Source organism: Lepisosteus platostomus, chromosome 14, assembly GCF_059453375.1.
Source record: "Lepisosteus platostomus isolate fLepPlt1 chromosome 14, fLepPlt1.hap1, whole genome shotgun sequence".
In the NCBI taxonomy this organism is placed as follows: domain Eukaryota; kingdom Metazoa; phylum Chordata; class Actinopteri; order Semionotiformes; family Lepisosteidae; genus Lepisosteus; species Lepisosteus platostomus.
The window spans coordinates 39,170,494-39,190,745 of record NC_142624.1 but is presented as its reverse complement, the minus strand read 5'-3'; the positions used below and the strand labels follow the sequence as shown (position 1 = coordinate 39,190,745).

The 20,252-nt window shown below is 43.9% G+C and overlaps 1 protein-coding gene across 3 annotated transcripts; it reads left to right on the top strand.

Moving 5' to 3' along the window:
* The first annotated feature begins 226 nt into the window (after positions 1-226).
* On the top strand, positions 227-18,932 carry epc2 (enhancer of polycomb 2). 3 transcript variants are annotated; one of them, XM_088606262.1, is made up of 14 exons: positions 227-648; positions 3,027-3,186; positions 3,667-3,812; positions 4,799-5,005; positions 5,553-5,701; positions 6,271-6,403; positions 6,563-6,751; positions 7,542-7,631; positions 7,862-8,001; positions 8,497-8,837; positions 15,695-15,825; positions 16,232-16,391; positions 16,939-17,272; positions 17,671-18,932. In XM_088606262.1, exons 1-14 carry the CDS (start codon positions 496-498, stop codon positions 17,741-17,743), a joined length of 2,406 nt encoding a protein of 801 aa, XP_088462388.1. In that variant the 5' UTR covers positions 227-495; the 3' UTR covers positions 17,744-18,932. The 3 variants fall into 3 exon arrangements, with proteins under 3 accessions (XP_088462388.1, XP_088462386.1, XP_088462387.1); XM_088606260.1 differs by having other exon boundaries at positions 15,689-15,825; XM_088606261.1 differs by having other exon boundaries at positions 15,689-15,825; positions 16,939-17,276; positions 17,675-18,932.
* Positions 18,933-20,252: the final 1,320 nt, after the last annotated feature.

The window sequence follows — 20,252 nt, the reverse complement described above, 5'->3', positions numbered from 1 at the left end:
CGGGGCAACGGATCGGGACGGTGCTGTGTTGTGTCAGCGCACCTCAAGACTACAGGAGTCCTGTTGGGTCAGCTGGAAGCGGACTGGTCCTCCACGAGCGACTCGCTCCGAGCTCACAGCGCAAGCGGCGGGCTGCGCGCGCCCGGCCGTCGGAGCTCGTGCCGCCTGCCGCCGGGGCTGCGCGCGCAGCGCCCCGGCCCCCGCCGCCCGGGTGTCTCGCGCGGGCTGCCGGGATCGCTCTGCCGCTGTGTGGAAATGTCCGCCATGTTTTCCATGGCGCAGGGAGCGGATCGACCGAGGGAAAACCGCCTTTAAATCCGGGAAAACTCGACCGAAAACGGCTTCCCTCGCTGGATTCCGAGCAAAGGGGAACCCATGAGTCCGGCCGCGGCGGAAAGAACCGGGTCCCCAGTGGTTTTAGTCCGAGTTTTCGAGTGAACTGTGGCGGGATAAATGTTTCCTTCCAAATTGATGTTATTGTGATCGGCGACAACAATGAGTAAACTCTCGTTCCGAGCGCGAGCGCTAGACGCCGCCAAACCTCTCCCCATCTACCGCAACAGAGACCTGCCGGACCTCACCGACTGCGTCTCCATCAACCGGGCCGTGCCGCAGATGCCGACGGGGATGGAAAAGGAAGAGGAGTCGGTATGGCCGTATTTTAAAATTATATTTTGTTGTTATTATTTAGGGAGCGAAGCGGGGTGTTGGTATTCCTGGCAGGTTTACGCAAACGTCCATGCGTAGCAGTCCATGAGCGCCGCTGTGGTCTGCGTAGTCTACGCAAACATCGTTTCCGTATCTGGCGGTGGTCGCCATTTTTACACTCGGTGCGCAAGTTACGCAGATGGCGTAGGGCAGCGGGTCTATTTCTGAGTAACGAGAGGGAAGTAATACGTAGCTTTCTTTGTGAGTCCCTAGGTATTTTGCTTTTGGGGAAATGCTTTCCCGGTTCAGTGTGTCTGTCTTTGTGCTTACGCAGCGCAATTAGCGTAAGGAAATCAGTGAGCCAGTTTCATAAGTGAAGTTAGGTTTGCGTACGTTGCTTTGATAAACAAGGTTTGTGCGTATAGTGTTCCGCCATTGGTCCTGCGCTGCTCATGTTGGACCGACAGAGATTTGTGCATTATTACTTGCAGATGAACAAGCTCGTAGTTAACAATATGCAGTTCACATGCGGGAGCCAGCGTGCCTCTGTGATAACACTGCACAAGTTAGAGGTACTGGCTGTGCACACGTTTGCTCATGCATGCATGCAATGTGAAAGACGTGATTGGTGTAAGTAGGCTTGTGTCAGATAATGGCTTATTAATTAATCCTCTCTGATCAGGATGGCTTGTGCATTGCAGCTGAGCTCGTAGCGTGCTTGCATTTTTTTTTTTAGTTGTTGCCGTTTCTCATTAATATTCTAAACTGTTACATTGGCGGGGCTGCGGGTACTCTTGCAAGATGCCCCAGCCGTAGTAGTAATCGCCACCCGTGTTGTCAGCGCAAGAAATTTCTCAATGGAATTTGTCGTACCTGCAGGGGCCCCGCCCCCTCCGCGCCCTCATTGGCCAGGCGCGCCGGCGCGCTTTTCATTCTGTCAGAAGTCGAGCTGTGAAGCCCTCTGGGGTGAACGAGATTTACACGTCTTTTTTATCATTTTTGTGCCGAACACAAAGTTTCATTCTGTTATGCTGGCTTGCAGGGCGCATCGAGAAGAATCCTGCTTCGTTATACATCTTTATGTTCCCCTAAGCTGTCTTGAAGTATAATGTTTTTTGATCAACCTCTGTTTTCATTATTATTGCAGCCCGGTCTGTTCTAACTACAGGATCTGGTAGTACAGTGTACATTGAGGATGCAGAATAAGCACTTGCTCACTGGTGTAGCGCTTTTATAGCTTTTCCACCAATTTCTTTTTTAATGGTTCTGATACAAAAGAAATCAAAAGGTGATTTGGTCTAATCGTTTGAAAATCTTCATATCAGGCACTTCTAAAATATAAGTTGTGCTCGCCAACAAAGACCTTTTTTTTAGTTTTGCGATGCCACTCAGCTGTAGCACCTGTGAATCACAAACCACATCACCAGATTTAGTGAATTAAGTTTGAATATGTTCCACTGTTTGATATTCAGATGCTTTGCAGCCCTTAATGAATCTTCTAAGGGGAGGAGCTGTGTGCTTTTGATCTCAAGCAAAGTGCATTTTTTTTCTTTTACTCATTGCAAAATAACCTAGATGTCACATCACATTCTGCTTTGTATTTTTTTAACATTTTTCAGCACAGGGTGGTGTGCATCTGTAATCACACCTGCTGCAGCTCTCGGTAGTCACAGGCAGGAGGCCCTGTTAGTTAGCTCTGCCGATACCCCTGGCCAGTGATCAGCCTTTGCCATTTGAGGGCATCGAGATCATTATTGATCACTAGTATTCTAGCAAGCCTCTGCCATGTCTAGTGATTCAGGATTTTGAAGATTTTGAAGGGATTGAAGATTAACTGGAACGTCTGACCAGATCCGTGACACAAATTGCCATTCGTGTGCCAGCCAGTCCTGATCTCTGAGCTCGGACCCAGCTGTGGCACTTGGCTCAGATGGTGGGTCTCTGAGAAGGAAGGCCCAAAATCAGTTAAAGTTTTATGCACGTAGTGATACTGTGCTCCAGAATCGTAATATCTGGATATGTTTTCATTTGCGATACATTTTCCTGATCATTTTATTCAATATTGATTAGGCAAAGCAAGCTAACTGTTGAGCTGAGGGACACGCAGCTCCCAGCTCCCGGGAGCAGAAAACATACTTCACATTCTTTAGAGTCGTCAGTTTTAGCTAAAATGCATCCCATATCACGAAGAGCATAAAGCTAAGAGTCGAAACTGAGCTTAGAGATGCCATCAAGTCTGCAATTTTTAAACATTTTTAAAATTGGGATGTTTTCACCTGTTGTGTTGAAGATATCGCGGTGGATGGTAACCGCCTCTGTGACGAGTGGTCGATGCAGATTTGTCTCTTACAGTACGTCTGGTTTCCTTTCCCTTCCAGGAACACCATTTACAGCGAGCCATTTCAGCACAGCAGGTCTTCAGGGAGAAGAAGGAATGCATGGTTATTCCGGTTCCCGAGGCCGAAAGTAACATCACCTACTATGACCGCCTTTACAAAGGAGAGTTCAAGATTCCCAAACAGCTTATCCACATTCAGCGTAAGTCTCTCTTCGATGCTGCGTGTTTAAATTCCAGCTGTTACTTCTTTCCCCACTTTAATTTGTTGCGCAGGTTTGTCAAGAATCAGTGGTAGGCCTGCCAGGAAACGCATTTCACTGCCAGTGCAGAGCATAGCGAGTATGTCGCGCTGTTCTAGTTCCCAAAGAGAATGCGGGCAGCTACAACTTCAGAATTGTTTCTGCAAAAACTGCCTTAACTGTTAAAGGTTTCGCACACATGTGTTTTTCTTTATTTAGGGTTCCGAAAGTTCCATTGGTAAACCTGAAATCTGTTAAATCTAACACTTTAAGTGATAATACTCTAAATGTGGTAAAAAGTCCCAATTATATCAATATAGCCATTTTAGAGATTGTATAATTTTTACATTTAACATACACTTTCCGGATAGAGGAATGCATTGCTGCCTCCTCACAGTGTGCGCTGCGCGGAAACATTAACTTTCAGTCTTGTCTTCTCAGCTTTTAGCCTGGATAATGAGCAGCCGGATTACGACATGGATTCTGAAGATGAAACCTTGCTCAACAGGCTGAACAGAAAGATGGAAATTAAACCCATTCAGTTTGAAACAATGATCGATAGATTGGAAAATGCTAGTGCGAACCAGGTACCCATGTTGTGTGGCTTCATTATTACTTTAATTTATTGCGTTGAGTCTCGGTAAAGTGTATGAGGGCCTCTTGGGGCCCGTGCTTGTTTTCTTGGCCTTCCGGACACTTGTGTGCATGCAAACAGAAAAGGTTTGGTAAAAGGTAGTTTGTTTATACCTGTTAAATCGCTGTTGTCAGAGCACAGATTGAGCTCTGTGATCACGGGTTCGAGTTCAGGTTAGGTCACTGTGACTGGGTTTCCCCAGGAGGCGGCGCACTGTTCGTTGAGGTGCACTGAGGGAGGGGTGGGATTAGTCAGCCAGGGCTCTTTCTGACACAGTGCCCCCTGTGGACTCCCTGGCGCTTGCAGGCTTGCGGTGTGGTCGGTGAGGGAGGTGCCTCTCCTCCAATCAGCACTGAGCCTCCTGCATGGGGGTGTGGTCGGTGTGACGTGCTGGAAGATGATTGGCTGGAAAGTGGGTCGTGTAGGAGGAAGCTGTCTGCTGTTCCTCGTAACCCCTCCCACCCGCAATCATGGGGAATGTAGATGGGAGCCAAATTGTGAAAAATTAAATCCTTCCAAATGACAGATTAGGTAGGCATACTAAAAGTAAATGGCAATTCTAAATTAATGAAAAAATAGTTAAAATTGGGATTTCCACTGTGTGTAATCCATCACGTCATATTATGCGTGTTGCACAGCTAATTTGTTTTCTTACCCCCTTGTCAGGGAAAGGCCTTTGAGTTTCTTGTTTTTGTGTTTCAAAGATCTGTGCAAGAAATTACCCATATAGGAAGTTCTGCATGCACTCCTTTTACATTTTTAGGTAGAAAAAAGGAAGTTTGAAGAATATATATATATCCAGTTGTCCCGTACTGCATATTTAAGAGTTTGTGTTTTATTTTGGAATGTACTTTTATTAGCGATGCATATATTTTGAGGGCTTGGTCAGCGGCGGCCAAGTTTAATAGAGCTTTTTCTTTTCTTTTTTTTTTTTTAAAGCTCGTCACCCTTCAAGAAGCCAAAGTGCTGCTGAACGAAGATGATTGTCTTCTGAAGTCCGTGTATGACTACTGGGTGAGGAAGAGGAAGAACTGCAGGGGGCCCTCCCTCATCCCCCAGATCAAGCAGGAGAAGAGGGACGGCTCCACCAACAGTGACCCCTACGTGGCCTTTCGCAGGAGGACGGAGAAGATGCAGACTAGGAAGGTGAGCCCCGTTCCTCCTGCGCCTGGCATGTGACTGCCACAAGAGCTGGGGGGCACAGCCTTGTGCAGTTATGTGGCTTTAAATTATTTTTGTGCTCCTAGAGCGGTTCTCTTTGTAACCTTACCAGTACGATGGTGGGAACTGTGACCGGGAATTCAGTGACCAAGTCTGATTGATGTGGTCTCGGGGCACGCATTAGTTGCGCACACTGCTAGTTGGTGCCTTTTCTTGCGGGCGGAATAATTGTGGACTGGTTAACTCCCCTAGAGCAGCTCACAGGAATGTGATCATAAACTGTGCAACACAGATCTGTAGCTACATTTCTGCCTTTGCCCCAGCTCAAAGGTTTGTTTGCAGCCTGGAGCTTTGTGCTAATAAATATCATTCCTGTATGCGATTGTTTTTATGCTTATGTACGTTTCAGAAGAACGTTGTGAAATGCCCCGCGGGCTGTGTATGCCTTTTGGCTGTATTTCAGCTTCGGCTAGTGTCTTTTCCAGGCTTATTACGCAAAGAAGCCTCACACACCTTCTGTTTTCTGCATTAGAACCGTAAAAATGATGAAGCCTCTTATGAGAAGATGTTGAAGCTGCGGAGGGAGTTCAGCAGGACGGTAACGATTCTAGAGATGATCAAGAGAAGAGAGAAATCTAAACGGGAGCTGCTGCATCTTACCTGGGAGGTGGTGGAGAAGAGGTATCCAGCCCTTACAAATCCAAAGAGTTGTGTTAAGCGTTATACCCTTACCTCTCTGAGAAATGTTTTCTTGTAAGATGATGTCATTGGTTATTTGATTTTTGTATGACTTAATTTATTTACACACACATTGTTGGTAGTCAGTTGCACAAAATGGGCTTGTGGCTTTTGAAAGTCAACAGTCTAGTTTTGATAATCTAGAACAGTATGCTTTTTTTGTTATAGTTTAAATATTTGCATTTTGTTGCTGGTGAATCAGTTGTTCAGTTGAATCAGTTGCAGAGGAGATACTGTTTTCAGTACGTCTGCAGCGTGTGTGAGGTGGAGTTAATGTAGTGAGCAGGTCAGTTATTATCCTTGGTGCAAACCTGAAAATTTTACTGGTGCAATGATTCAATAAAAACATTGTCCCCTATCACTCCCCCTCTTCTGCCATGACAGTTTGACATCTGAAAAATGGATATGTTGTTATAGAGTGGCTCAGGAGTTTTCTTTTTAACAGGTCATAAACTGGTGCTTTAATGCAGGGATTAAATAGGATTTTACATTTCCCTCTGTTCTTTGTGTAGATATCAGCTTGGTGACTTTGGAGGTGAAATTCTGAATGAAGTTAAGATTCCTCGAGCAGAGAAACCTGTATATAGCACTCCGGTGTCTCTACACAACGGGACTCATCACAAAACTTCAGAAAGTAAAATAAAGGTAAACAGTGTTTGGCTCATAAAAATGTAGCATTTAGGTTTAGGACTGAGAAGGTCCACCAGTGTAGGTTTATTCAATTTCTTGTTCTTAATAAAAATAATCAAACACATTATCTGGCTTTTTATACTAATGTCATATTGAAAATTTCCCATTCAACAGCATTCCCACCACGTCTCAATCAAAGATGAATCTCATTTTGATTTCGTTCGACCAAAGAAGAAATACTCCCAGAAACTGAAATTGGACTTGTTGCACCAGCAGTCCCATTCTGAGCACCAGCCTGCCGTTAATAAGTGCGACATTAAGCAGTACGACTTCCACAGCTCAGGAGATGAGGAGTATCTGCAGGTAAGGGAGTCTGACACTAACTTGGGATAGAGCTTAAACAGGGTTTTTTTTTGCAGAATTAGTTGCTGAAATGCTTCTGTTAAAGAGCGAAAGAATAGGAGGCTTTTAAGTCCATCTACTCCATTTGGTAGGTAGTAGTTAATAGATCAGTGAATCTCATCCAGCTGTTTCTTGAAAACAAAAAAACAGGTTATTTTCTTCAACAAGGGTAGAAAAGGGTTTATTAACACTAGACAAAGCATCTCCACAACGGTTTAAAGTCACTTATATTTGATGCTTATTTTTAATTAAGTTGACGTCTTTAGACACATCACTTTTCACTCAATTGTCAAATATTAATTTTGCAGGAAACTGGAAACCAATTAATACAATCATATAATACAGAACAAAATAAAAAACTGCAGGCTTATAATATTGCTGTCTGCAGGAGTTAAATAGAGCATTGTAATGCCAGACCACTGTCAGGGGCACCGATATAAAGATGAATCCTAGGGAGGCACTGTCACACTGCGTAAAACTGAATGTTGGAGGCTTCTAGATGTGAGTGCCTATTATATAGTGGCTATAGAAAGTCGCCACCCCCTTCCAAGATGTGTACCTTTTGTTGTATGACACTGAAAATAAAAACAAATTAAGTTAGGCTTGTTCCATTTTTATTGACACGCATTAGCCAGGTGAAAATAAAATTCTAAAACATTCTGAAAATTAATTAATATTGCAAAAGTAAAATGTCTTATTCGGACAAGTGAACACCGACGGATATGAGTTTCCGACGTCCTTTTCCCCTCAGGTACCGTCTCCTACGTCGGAACCGGATGAGGAGAGCGATCCGGATGGGCCTTTTGCTTTCCGAAGAAAGGCTGGGTGTCAGTACCATGCTGTAAGTACTAGAGCCGCAGACGGGGGCTGTATCTCTCCTCTAGGAGGTGGGGGTTCCTCCTTGGGATGGGGTGCACGGAGACGCGCGCCGTGCTGCGCGCTCTTCTCCTCGGGGCTCCTGTGGGGCTGTGCCGGCTGTCCTGGCGCGGACCTTGCCCCGCCGAGCCCTCCAGAACGTCCGGCGCGCCCTGCCGCCGTGCCGCGTGTCTTACACTTGTCCCTCGCCCGCAGCCGCGCGCGGACCAGGCCGGCGGAGTCCTCTGGGAGCAGCCGGAGCTGGCGGGGCTGCGGCACCGGCACTGCCTGACCGCCCTCACGGTCCCCCGGAGGTGCATCGGCTTCGCCCGGCGGCGCGTCGGGAGAGGGGGCAGGTACGGAGGAGGAAGGCGTTCGTCTCGTTCCGGCGTCCTGTCTGTCCCCCCCCCCCCATCCCCCCCGTGTACAGGCTGAGGGCGAGGGCGCCTGGTGGAGTCACCCTCCCTGAGCTCTTTCACATCCCGACTCCACACCTCCTTCTTCAGGAGGGCTTTTCTCCTACTGCTTCTGTCGGCCCCTTTGCTCTCCTGCTGTGTCCCGAACCCTTACTTTGATCGTGTCACGCCGCTGTCTCTTCTCATTGTGTGCCTTTTCTTCTTACCGTGCAGCGCTTTGAGAAGCCACTTTTTATCACATCAGTTTTAGTGTTGTTGAGCGACATGGTTGGTGCAGAACAAGTCACTATACTCGGGAAAACAAGTCCACCCCTACTAAATGACATGTAGTGCTCACCTGCATGCTTAGTTCGTCTTAAAAAAAATGCAGTGAAGTTCTGCCACATGCTTCTCATTTACTAATGGGCTGTTTCCCCCCCTCCCCTCCTCTCAAAGGGTTATAATGGACCGAGCATCTTCGGAGCACGACCACGTTTTAAAGCAGTTGGACCCAGAAGTGTTGGCCTCTACCCCCAGCAGCATGGTCTCAGACTATTCAGACACTTCCACATGGACCAATGCTTCCAGAGCACATTCTGGGAATGTGAACTCACTTACGGAAATTTTGAGCAATATTAAAATGTGCAGGTGGCGGTATTTTCGACCGCAGCCTACACAGGCTAAGAACAATGGCGATAATGGCAGCACGTTTAAGAAACTGGGACAGACTGTGAACAATAAGAGGATAACTGGAGCTTCTGTTGCGTTGTTAAGCCCTAACAAGAATGGAATTACAGGTGAGTACGAAAAACTTTTGTTGAAGTTTTATTTCCGTTTGGAGGTGGAAAGATATTTTCTTGAACCTGTCAGAAGTGTTTCAGAGTGCTCTGTGGATTTGTTTTTGTATTCCACCTTAAACGTGTTCATCTGTTACACAGCTCCTTGCATTGTCTTAGCCATCCTGAAATTGTATGAGAAGGTAAATATTTAAACCACAGGAGGCTCCTGGGTCCGTGAACAGCACTGTAGAATTCTGTTTCAACATTTACACTTTTACTGTTGCTCCTGTACCAAAGGCCTCTTCGGTAGAAATACTTTTATTTTATTTAATGAACTTAAATATAGTAGCTGCATGAGTAAGCGTAAAGAATGTTAGCACCAGTCTTTTGCCTAAAGTTGCTGTTGTATGGTGTACAATCCAGTACCGTATAGTAAAATTAAACATACTAATTAAATTATATGAATAGCGTTGTAGAGCTGAGACTGGTTCATGCCTATCACCAGTGTCGAGGGTGATGGATTTTATGCTGCAGTCTGCATATCGTTGGTGCCTTTTGCTCTTCCTTCCGACGTTTTCGGACTTCTTTTCTTCAGAAACTCCTAATCGAAGCTTTTGACATCCCATTTAAATGAAGAGAAACAGAGATGGACAATACCAAAATGAGATTCTTGTTTTCAGTTAAGTAAGATGGTGATGTCGTTGTAGCCAGGATGATTGCACAAATTGAATCCTATGGATGTTGCGGACTGTATCTTATACGTACACTGACACTGTCGAGGTTCCCAGAACAGAAATTGATTTTAAAACAGTTTGCTAAGAGCTCATGATGCGTAAGAGTCTTTTTACACTAGCAGGTTGTACTGGTGTAGCTCAAAAAGAAAAGAAGTACACTCTGAACTCCTGAGAGAGAAGTGTGAAGAGCGTCACATGGTTTGGTTATTGAGCGGCTCTACTTATCAAAGACACAAAGCAGGTGGTCGCAGGGCTAAACATCTTGTCCTTTTTGTGTCTGAAAAGAATAACCTGTGTCATATTTCTTGCTAACGTCTCCTGGCATCACTGCACCAGATAGGTGAACTAAGAAGTAAGGTCAGGTCTCATTCACTGCCACCATGGATGCGCATTTCAATTCAACTTTGTCATTATACTCATACAGGTGCATAGTATAATGAAAAGTGTTTCTCATCCGTTTCTCAGGTGCAGTATATACAGAACAGCAGACAAGACAATAGAGAGCAAATACAATAACGATGTAAACAACGAGTATGGTACTAGTGTGACAGTACGCATATCTGTTAAAAACTGTGCAAAGGTATGCAAACAGTGCAAAATAATACAGCGATTATCAAATAGGACAACTCAGTCAAGTACAGTTTTAAGTGCAAGCTCGTCTTACATTCAGTTGTCGTCATATTGAAGAGCTGTACGTTTTGTTCAGAAGAAAAGGCTGCTGGTCGCTGGGCAGGGTGCTGCTTCACAGAGGAGGGTTAGGCACAGGGCAAATGAATTCTGGCACCAAACTAACATAGTTTGAGTGTGCTTCTTATCTGTGGTGTTGAGCCTGCTGCCTCCTTACCTGCTTGGGACGACTGGAGCTGCAGGGGCTGGTGTAGGAAGTGTTTCGGACCGAACCTCTTGTTCCAAGGACAGCCATAGCTTTCCTAAGTGTGTGGGTGCCCAGGGCAGCTTCACTCACCCGTGGAGCACATCGGGTGGAAAATGTTCAAGTTCTGTGACTTGACTTGACTCCTTGGATGTGCACTTGTGCAGATCTGTCATTTACGGTTGTATTTGTAAGGTGACCAGATTAAAGCAGTTGAATTGGTGAAATGTACGTGGTCGTAGTTCTTTTGTCTTAACTGCCCTGTGTGGCTGCAGGCTCTTTGGCATACTGCTAGCTGTAACGCAACTTCAGAATTTCATCCGTCTGTAACTCGTCAAGTTACGAGTTTTAGTGGCTGTGCGGTAAATTGTAGGACTACCGTCGCTGGCTCATTTTACAGGCCTTTGGGTGAACAGTGATCTTGACACTCAGCATTTGCTTCAGCACGACACGTTGCCATATAAAAATGAAAAGGTAGTGTGAAATAGCAAGATGATAAACTTTATTTTGTCTAGCACCTTTTAAAAGTGGCTTCTCTAAGTGCTTTACAGAGAGAAAAGGGGTTTGAAATACAGAAGTAAAGGGGCAGGCGGGACCAGTTAAATATAAACCCTTCTAAAAAAGAAGGTTTTGAGTCTAGATTTGGTTAACTCCCCTAGAGCAGCTCACTTACAGGAATGTGATCAGAAACTGTGCAACACAGATCTGTAGCTACATTTCTGCCTTTGCCCTGATTATGCTTATGTTAGTAATAGCATACTATCATAATATCTCGCTCCTCTGTATACTTGGATATGGCTGGACTGACCAATGAACTTGAACACAGCTCATGAACAGTAGAAGCTATTTTGATTGTCACAGTTATATCAAGGTTTACAGCGTGGAAGTTTTGCACTAGTTACCCTAGCACAAATGGGGAAAGACATCACCTTGAAATGGCATTATTGATTCCTACTCCCCTCAGAAGGGTCGGTGTAAAAATGGATGTGTAACTGAAAGACTGTGGGTTCAGATCCCAGGTAAAAGCACTGCTGTTGTTAGAGCAAGGCACTTCACCCAAACCGTTCCAGTAAAGTACCCAGCTAAGTGCAATTGTATAAATTAAATTTCTATAAAATCTAAATAGGTGCAAATGTAAAACGCTTCAGATAAGTGTTTGTGGATCAGCCGAGATAGTTCTACAGAGAAACATTCCTTTTGTCCACTTTCATTGTGCTCTCTTCTGGTACAGCAGGCTGAACTACTTGCTGTAGTACCTCAGTACCTTTAAGATGTCCAAGTAAGTGCAGAAATCATATTGCAAGCCATAACATTCTCCATTACAAAAATAGTTACTCAAGTTGTTTTGTAGAATATTCCCACATTTAATTTGCAAAACCTCAGATGTTGTACCGTGAAGCAACGTTAGAGTACTTTTCTTTTGCAAACTAAAAAAAGGCATTTTTATTGCTCCATTGTTTTTTTTCCCCATATACTGTTTTTCAGTTACTAATATGTCAGCACATCTCATACTGGCTGATAAATGTTTCTAACTGGTTCGGTCCCAATCAGAGCAGTCCGCTTGTTCAGCTGCGATCAGCGGCTCGAATGGTGATCGCCGCCTTTTCTCTGTCATTTTACAAACGGGATTTTCATCTGGCATATTGTGATGACTAATTAAAAGATTTCAGTTGTTTTAAATATATTCATAACTATTGTTACATGCAGGCTGGTTTATTAAACCAAAAGGTAACGAATATGGTAACATTGTAATATTCTCGGTATATCATTGTAGAAGCAAAAATTTCACTCTTTTTATTCCATATCTTGCTTTTCCACAAAGCTCAAAGTCACGGACTCTAGAGTGTATTCCGACACTGTTTTTTAACACTTGAGTCGCTGCCCCACTGTGGCGCTTCTGTCAGCATGTGCACTCTCCCTGCCGGTGAGCCGGTCCAGAATGTCCCACAGGAGCGGCAGCTGACCAGTAGAAACCAGGGAGGGGCTGGAACCGGGATCAGGTTGCGGCAGTGGCGCAGGCCGTCGTGCGCTTCCTTGTGGTGTCATTGCCTTGTGGCTTACGATGTTCTGGGTGGCTCGCTGTGGCTGCAAAAACTCTCGCTGGTGACCACATGTGCAAAACGCTCTTCGGGTCGCGCGTGACCAATAGGGTGACGGTGTATCTGTTTCCCGTATCGCCGTTTTTATATCGCTTAGTGTTCTCCAGCACGGCCTGTTGGAGTGGCAGGCATTTTAATTCATTTCCTGAGCTGCTCACCCAGTAAAGATGCTTCCTGGGCTTTGCTGAGGAATCCAGATGTTGCTCCCATGAGCCCGGGTCTGGGCACACCAATGACTGCTGGGCTGGTGTTGGTATGCGCTGGCCAGGGCTCTCTTGGCTTTCTGTGATCGGAGAGTCCTGAGGCCTGTGGGTTCCTCGGTGACGAAGGGAAGGGAGGCCAGTGACAGCAGTACCTCTCCACCCGTCAGGTGCCGCGGAGCCTGCCCATGATAAATGGCTGTACGGGCTAACGTGAGGCCCATCAATGTCTCCTGGCTCCTAGGCAAGGTACAGAGGTTGCTGCCTAAGAGTCAAGTTTAGGACTGGAGCATAATAATATTGGTGCTTTTGAATATTTTTAATAAAGTGTATATGTTAATGATGTAGTTTAAAAAAAGGTTCTTTGCGGAATGCACTGTCAAACGAGGATGTTTTACTTGTGTATTTATCTAGTCCTTTTTGAATGGTGGTTAGGTGATCCGAAAGATAGGTTTCCAGTTTCAGGAAAATGGCCTATGACGGAATGATTGTTTGAGAAAATGGTTTCATAAAGAAAAATCTAAGGAGAAAAATAGCACTAGGTGAAGTGATTAAACGGAACAATATCCAGTTCAAGGAGTGGAGTGCAGTAAATTGTTACTGATGGGAGGAAAGTGTTACAGTGGAGGCTGGAGTATGCATTTTCTCAGTATTGCAAAAGAACAATGAAGGATGGCGTGTGGTTGGCAGTAATGATGAAAAACTGTTAGACCATGTCCCAGGTTGACAAAGACCAAGTGCAGATTTTATCCAGTATCATCATTGCTAACAAAATAAGCTAATTAATAACAGAGTAAAAGAAACAGGAGCATTTTAGTGATTAGAAGCACTTATGGTAAAACGTCAGTATTCTGTCAGTCATACTTAAGTCTCGTTTTTTTTGCAGAATTAACAAAGCTCTTCATGCACACAAAACAGGACTAATAACCATTGAGTGCTGAGTTGCTAATGTAGCACTCATCCATAAAAAGGGGCAACAATACGGGTTCAAGTTCAGACCAGTTTCCTTTTTCATGCGTGGTTACAGAAGGCGATAATTACACCTGCGCTAGAGGATTATCTGCGCTGCCAAAGGATTCTTGGGCCGTGTTTCCTAAACTGTGCAGTGGAAGTTTGGAATAGTTGCAACTGAAAAAAGTGACTAGAAGGAACTGGTTTTTCAGGGAGTTAGGAACCGGTATGACTCAGATTTTTGTTGTTTGGAGTCCCTGGACCTAACACCTGCTTGGCGCGCGTTGTGCATCATGAATCGCTCGTGTTTGTGACCCTGCCGAGCTACAACGCCTGCTGTGAGACAGGAACCACAACAGTTTCCGTCAGCCTGCATCTGCCACAGCGACTTTGTCATTTCTCAGAAATATTTTTTTTCAGGACAGAACAGATATTAGACCCAACTATTCGTGTTTCTTGATAAGTGTGATTTCATGAAGAGTAAAGACAAACATTTAAAATTATAAAATTAAGGGCTCTGGATACTAAGTTGTGCCAAGACATCTGTTGCAGCTTGCTTTCACATTATTTACCACAGGTGTTTGTGTTAGAACTTACTCAGATCTGAGGGACACATCAACTTAGTTTGTCCCTTCAGAATACACAAAAAAAAAGAACTAGGTTAGAAAATTATTTTAAACTGTGATTTATGCCTTTCTAATTTAGGACTATTCGAAGGAACACATTTCATATAAGTGCTCTGAAAACCAATGCAATTACAGACTCACAAGACTGCTTTGTGATCTATTCGTTTCCTCCTTTTGAAAATTGTGCTGGATCTATTCTGCCATGAAGATTGTTTTCAGGGCTGTAAACGTTCCTAAATTCTGATGCTGGTGTATGGCTCTCACTCTTTGAACAGCAGAAAAGAGATTGCTGTAATTTAAAAAAAAAAAAAACTTAAACTGAAATACAGAGCTGAGGTGGGGATGAATAGTCTCCGGTCCTCATAGACCTGCATAAAGACCTAACGGTGAACCTTGACTTGGAAGGATAAAAAAAACCCATGTACTCATCACGGGGAATTCAAAGTCATTATTACATTTTAAAGGCTTGATTGCAGTGTAGAACTGCAGCACAGTTACATTCAGTATTAACATCTCTGCACTGATTATTAAAGCAGGACGCTGTAGTGACTTGTCAACAATAATGAAAGGAATAGTAGCTTTTGGCTTTTTCCCCTCTGCAGCTTCCATTTGTCTGTAGTTTGTGATCATTAAGTAGAGGGTTATTTTTGAAATATGTCAGATTGGTGGCACTCATTATCTGGGCCCCGGAGAATAAAACCCATCACATATGAAAATGTATGCAATGAAAAATGGTCTGTTGAAGGCTTTTGTTAATGATTCTTATGATAGATTCTTAAATTGCAGGTGGTAGGCATTCACATAATCCTTGTGTATAGAACAGGGTACAAATAAGGGATGAGCGCTCGAATTGTGAATTACTGGAGTACCACAGGGTTCCGTATTGAGATCCCTGCTGCTGTTCCTAGTTTCTGTAACTGATCTTGATTCTGATGCATAGTAACTAGTCAGGTTTTCAGATGACGCTAAAACGGCTAAATTAGGGAATGCTGCATGTAGAAGCTGCAAGGGAAATTAAATGCAAAGGTCAACACCGGGCAAGCACCTGGTAGATTACTTTTAATGTCGTAGAGTGCAGAATATTAGATGCAGTTACTTAAACCAAGTTTTACACAATGGGTTGTGGGAGTCTGGACCAAGCTACCCAGCCATGTAGTTGAAGCTGTTACCCTGGCCTCTTCAAGCTGGAGGTGGATGAGAGCCTTGAACCAAATAAGTGCTAGCAACCAAATGATCCAGATAGGCAATAACCCAGCTGAGAATAATCATGCTTTCTTGTGTCATGAATGATCAGTCTGCACTTTGAGTGGGTTTTCCTAGCAAAACTAAACACGGTCTCTGTTCATAAGTTCAGGTGTTTGCCTTGTCTCATTGATGCTGCTCGTCAGTTGCAGGAGGAATCACGGAGGAAGAGTTCCACACCCACCAGCAGCAGCTGGTCCAGATGCAGAAGCAGCAGCTGGCACAGCTCCAACAGAAGCAACAATCCCAGCATTCCTCCCACCCCGAGCATCACACTATACAGGTATATCAGCTCAATTTTCAGAACTTTTAAGTTATGCAATTTTTATGCTGCGATATGTCTTTACCAAAGTTCTGCTAATATTGAAGTCACTCAGCGACTAAAATGGAACAACACAAAAAATACGTGTAAACTTCACTGATTTGAATGGAATTGGCAACAATAAGCCAACGTAATAATTACGATTTGCATCACTGTCAACATTCAAAACATCTGTTCATCATACTACGTATAAAGAACATTGTTATACCTTTATTTTGCTGATGCTGCAATCCTATCGCCAATGAGTAGGAGTAAATGGAACCAGACGATACTTCTGGTCTACAAAAAAAATGGACATTTTGCGATTACTAAGTGCAGGTTTCCACCAGGTTGCTTTACAAGCTGCGTTGGGTTTGGTGTCTTACAGGTATCGGGCACTTCTGACTGCATGTCCAAGACCCTTGATTCAGCCAGTGCCCAGTTTGCTGCATCGGCTGTGGTCACTGCCCCAGGTCCAGGCTGCAGTGAGGCCAGTAAAGACAACAGACTGCACAGCATCAGTGTCAATGGTGTTGTCCAAACTTCAGGTGATTCTTGACTGACGTACCCCGCCGTCTCCCAGTCGGACTCCGCGAGGTCACGTCTGAGGGCTGAGGCTCGTGCCACTGTTCTTGTAAGCAGTGCGTGCCCTGCTGTCAAGTTCAGAGAGAACTTAACGAGTGTCATGGCCAGCATGAGTCTTGATCGGCTGCATGGCTGAGGTCTTGGATGACGCTGCAGGAAAGGAAAAGCCAGAATCCCGTGTGGTCTTGAGGACGAACCGCGTAGCTCCGGGCTTTCGCAGGGCAGGTCACATGTTAATGGCACATTTGTGAATGGAAAAGAAAAAAGAAAAGTCTTAGTCCCTTTTCATCAAACCTGTCTGTTAATGCACATCGCCTGTTGCAATTGTGTTTGTATTACAAGAAATCATTTTTAAGCTGTTAAGTGAAAAATTATGAAATTCCACTTTTCTTCTTTATAAACGGAGTATATATTTATTTCTTTATTGTTCATGTAAGGGCAGATTTGATAGTCCGGTGTGTGGTTGAATCGCGTAAAAGCTGTTTGGGTCTGTTCCTGTTTGCTTCCCAGGGACGTCTAAAACTCTTCATTCCACCAGCACAACCTTGAGCACCACTCCAGCAATCTCCTCTGTCCAGCTGTTGAGGACTGTCCCTCACAGCAGCACCAGCCACCTCATCCCAGCATTGTGCACAAGTACCCCCCAGTCGCTGCCTGGGAACAGCTCCTGCCTGGCTACTGCGGTTCACCTGAGCAACGTCAGCGTGGTCTCGCCCGTGAACATGCACCTCAGCACAAGGACTTCCGCGCCCTCGCCATCTGCCTTAAAGCTTGCCACTGTGGCAACTCCCCTGGACAGGGTGCCAAAGGTGACGCCCAGTAGTGCCATCAGCAGCATAGCAAGGCAAGTCAATGAGATTTTTTAATATATATCTTAGGCGTTAAGTTTTATAACTCCTTGCAGCGCTTTTCTGGACACTCCACTCCAAAGCGCTTGACAGGCAATGGGGACTCCCCTCCACCACCACCAGTGTGCAGCCCCCAGCCAAAGTGCACCAGTCCGCTCCCCACACACCAGCTCTCACTGGGGAGGAGAGCAGAGTGATGAAGCCAGTTCAGAGATGGGGATTAAAGAAAAACAGATCATGCTGTTTATGAAAGGCAAAGGCCGTAACTGCTTTGTAAGGAACTTATTTTGCCTTGGATAGTGGAGATGTAATAGTCCAAACAGTTAATGTAAAGTCATTTTATCGACTTGTTGGATGTTGGATGTCTGAGGTTTTTTTTCCTCTTCTGTTTCAGGGAGAGTCATGAGCCTGAAAGACTTGCTTTGAATGGAATATCGGAGACCACAGTGGCGATGGAGGTCACATAGCCCACATCACAGACCATGCTCCCATGTCCAGCAGTTGACACATTTCCCAGAATGAATGCAAAACCTGTGCGCCCTCTACAGTTCGCAGGGGGGCTTTACATGGACCTATATGAAATAGCAGCATATCAACATATTAAGTTAATTTGTCAATATATAAATGTACATTTTGTAAAATTGGGAAGATCACTACCTTGTAAAATAGTATATTTGTATCATTAGTATGTTATTTCTGTTACTTGAATTCTAGATATTTGTCATCATGCTTTTGCACTCGAAAATGCAACTGAATGGAAAGGAAAAAATGTGCAACAGTTTGTTTTGGGATCATGAGCATGAGAAAGGATCCTATGTCACTTGTTTTAACTATTTATTTTGCAATGTTTACATTTTGTATCTTGTACAAATCAGATTTTGTGTCTACAAAAATATTGAGATTCGCATAGTTAGCATATAAAGTTCTTGTACTTTTTTTCTAAAAAAATGTATTTCACTTGATTCATTTGGTTTCACAAATTGAATATAGATGGTCTTTTGGTAACAAGTTTAGTGACATTTTTCATTTAGACAGGTATTTTCTATTACTTTGAAGGGGCAATGGGGAACGGATTGCTTTTTAATTTTTTATTTTAAATTTTTATTTGTCCTTTTTTTGAATGTTGTAAAAGTTACAGTAACACAGTTTTTGGTGTAAAAACAAGCTGTTGTATCCATAGGACCTATTTAAATTTTTAATGACAGATTTATGCATTCTACATTCTCATTCTTGCAAATGTATAAAAACAAACTCATTAATATATTTGCATTTTAAAACTTGCCGAGGTCAAGCCAATAAATCTTCCACAGGTAAGGGCAATACTAGTATGTGGGGTATTTGGAGACATTATCTGAAACCTGTCGAACCAATCTTGGGGGGGAGGGGGGTACTTGTCACGACTGCTCATCCTTTCAGATTTTTTGTATTCTTTCCTGTGGCGACAAGGCAAGTAACAGGTGAGGAAGAACATGTCTGATGATCAGCGCTAGGCCTCCCTTAACGTAGTGTAGTGGTGTAGTGAGTTCCTGTAAAAAGATTTATAGAAATGTTTAGGCAACTATTAGTTTATGCACTACTTCAGACACATTTTCCCTGTTACTTGTACTTGGATATATTACGAAATGCAGGGAAATAAAAAAAGTATACATATCAGAATCGATTCCATGTCTTCATTCCTCACCGAAGAATAACTCGCCCTGGATTCTTTTGTTTCTTTAAAGAAACGCATCTAACATTTCCTTGAGCGCCTGTTGGTGGGGTAAGAAAATCAGTTTTGGTTCTGGGAAGCTGCGTTTTTGATTGTTGTTCGTTTCAGGGGTGAAAATTCGGTTTATAGGGATGAGAGAATTGCTGCTAGGATACAGTGCTTATTACCTTGGTTCCAATTTCATACCGATGTTACTGAAAATAAATCCAGTCAGCTATGTTATTACCAGTGGTCTCTTATTATCCCGTATAGCCGTTCTTGTGCAGTTTCAGGAAGATTAAAGTTTCCAAAAGTGTCCGTTTGTGTTATCCTGCACTTCAAAGAATTACGCTTACAGATTTTTATTTCTGTAAGGTGGGAGTGGGGAATATTTGTACACTTGTGAGACGTCAAGAAAGAGCAGGTGGCATCTCCCTGAGATCAAATGACATAATAGAACTTGGCAGTTTTATCCATTATATAGCAGGGGAATTGGGACCACAGAGTTAAGCTTACAGCTAAAGACTCCACATGTTAGAACGATGGACAGTTCTACCGTCAGTTTACAACGGCTTTCTGGCTTTGCTGCCACCTACTGTTGTAACTATAGCTTTAAATCCCGTTCTCTCATTCTGGGTCTACTGGTGCTCAACTACTGATAAGTTCTTTAAGCTTCTTCTCCATGCACTCCAGTCAAAACACGGTGCAGGGTAAAAGCAGCAGTTCTCAAAATGCAGTTGCAACGGGGCTGCTGTCTGTACATTGATGGTTGTTCCTCAGAAGAGAGACGGCTCCTAAACGTAGTATCAGATGGTTTTGCTATTTGGCAATTTTTAAGTTCACCTTTTTTTTTGCATGGTATGGTTTCCACTAGCAGAGAAGCCGAGGTATGATTTTCTGTATTCAATTCCGAATGAGCACCTTGTCATGCAATTTAACCAGTAGGTGGCACTCCTATGAGGAAGCATTAAACATTCCTGATTAGTACTGAAATAAATCTGGATTTGAACAGTATAATTTCTAAACGGCAAGTACTTTTTTTTTTATCTTAAGGTAAAATTCAAGTCGTGCTTTTCATATCACGTTTGCTTCATTCAAGCTCGGCAGCAAGGGGGTGTCAGTGTGGCAGAGCATGTTTCTAAACCTGCAATCGGAGAGACGTACCTGCACAGTTCTCCACGCTGCACATTTTCTCTACAATACAATTTGCTTCAGGACCTCTAGCTGTTTCCAAAGAGGCCTCTTGTTTCAGAGACGTGTCCTGTAACCTGCTGAAAGATACAGTCTAG

What these genes read in the sequence shown, in the direction of transcription:
- epc2 (XM_088606260.1), top strand. Translation starts at nt 496, where the DNA reads ATGAGTAAACTCTCGTTCCGAGCGCGAGCGCTAGACGCCGCCAAACCT. An exon ending in AAAATGCTAGTGCGAACCAG is followed by an intron (nt 3,813 to 4,798) that starts GTACCCATGTTG and finishes TTTTTTTTAAAG; the next exon opens with CTCGTCACCCTTCAAGAAGC. An exon ending in CGCGTCGGGAGAGGGGGCAG is followed by an intron (nt 8,002 to 8,496) that starts GTACGGAGGAGG and finishes CTCCTCTCAAAG; the next exon opens with GGTTATAATGGACCGAGCAT.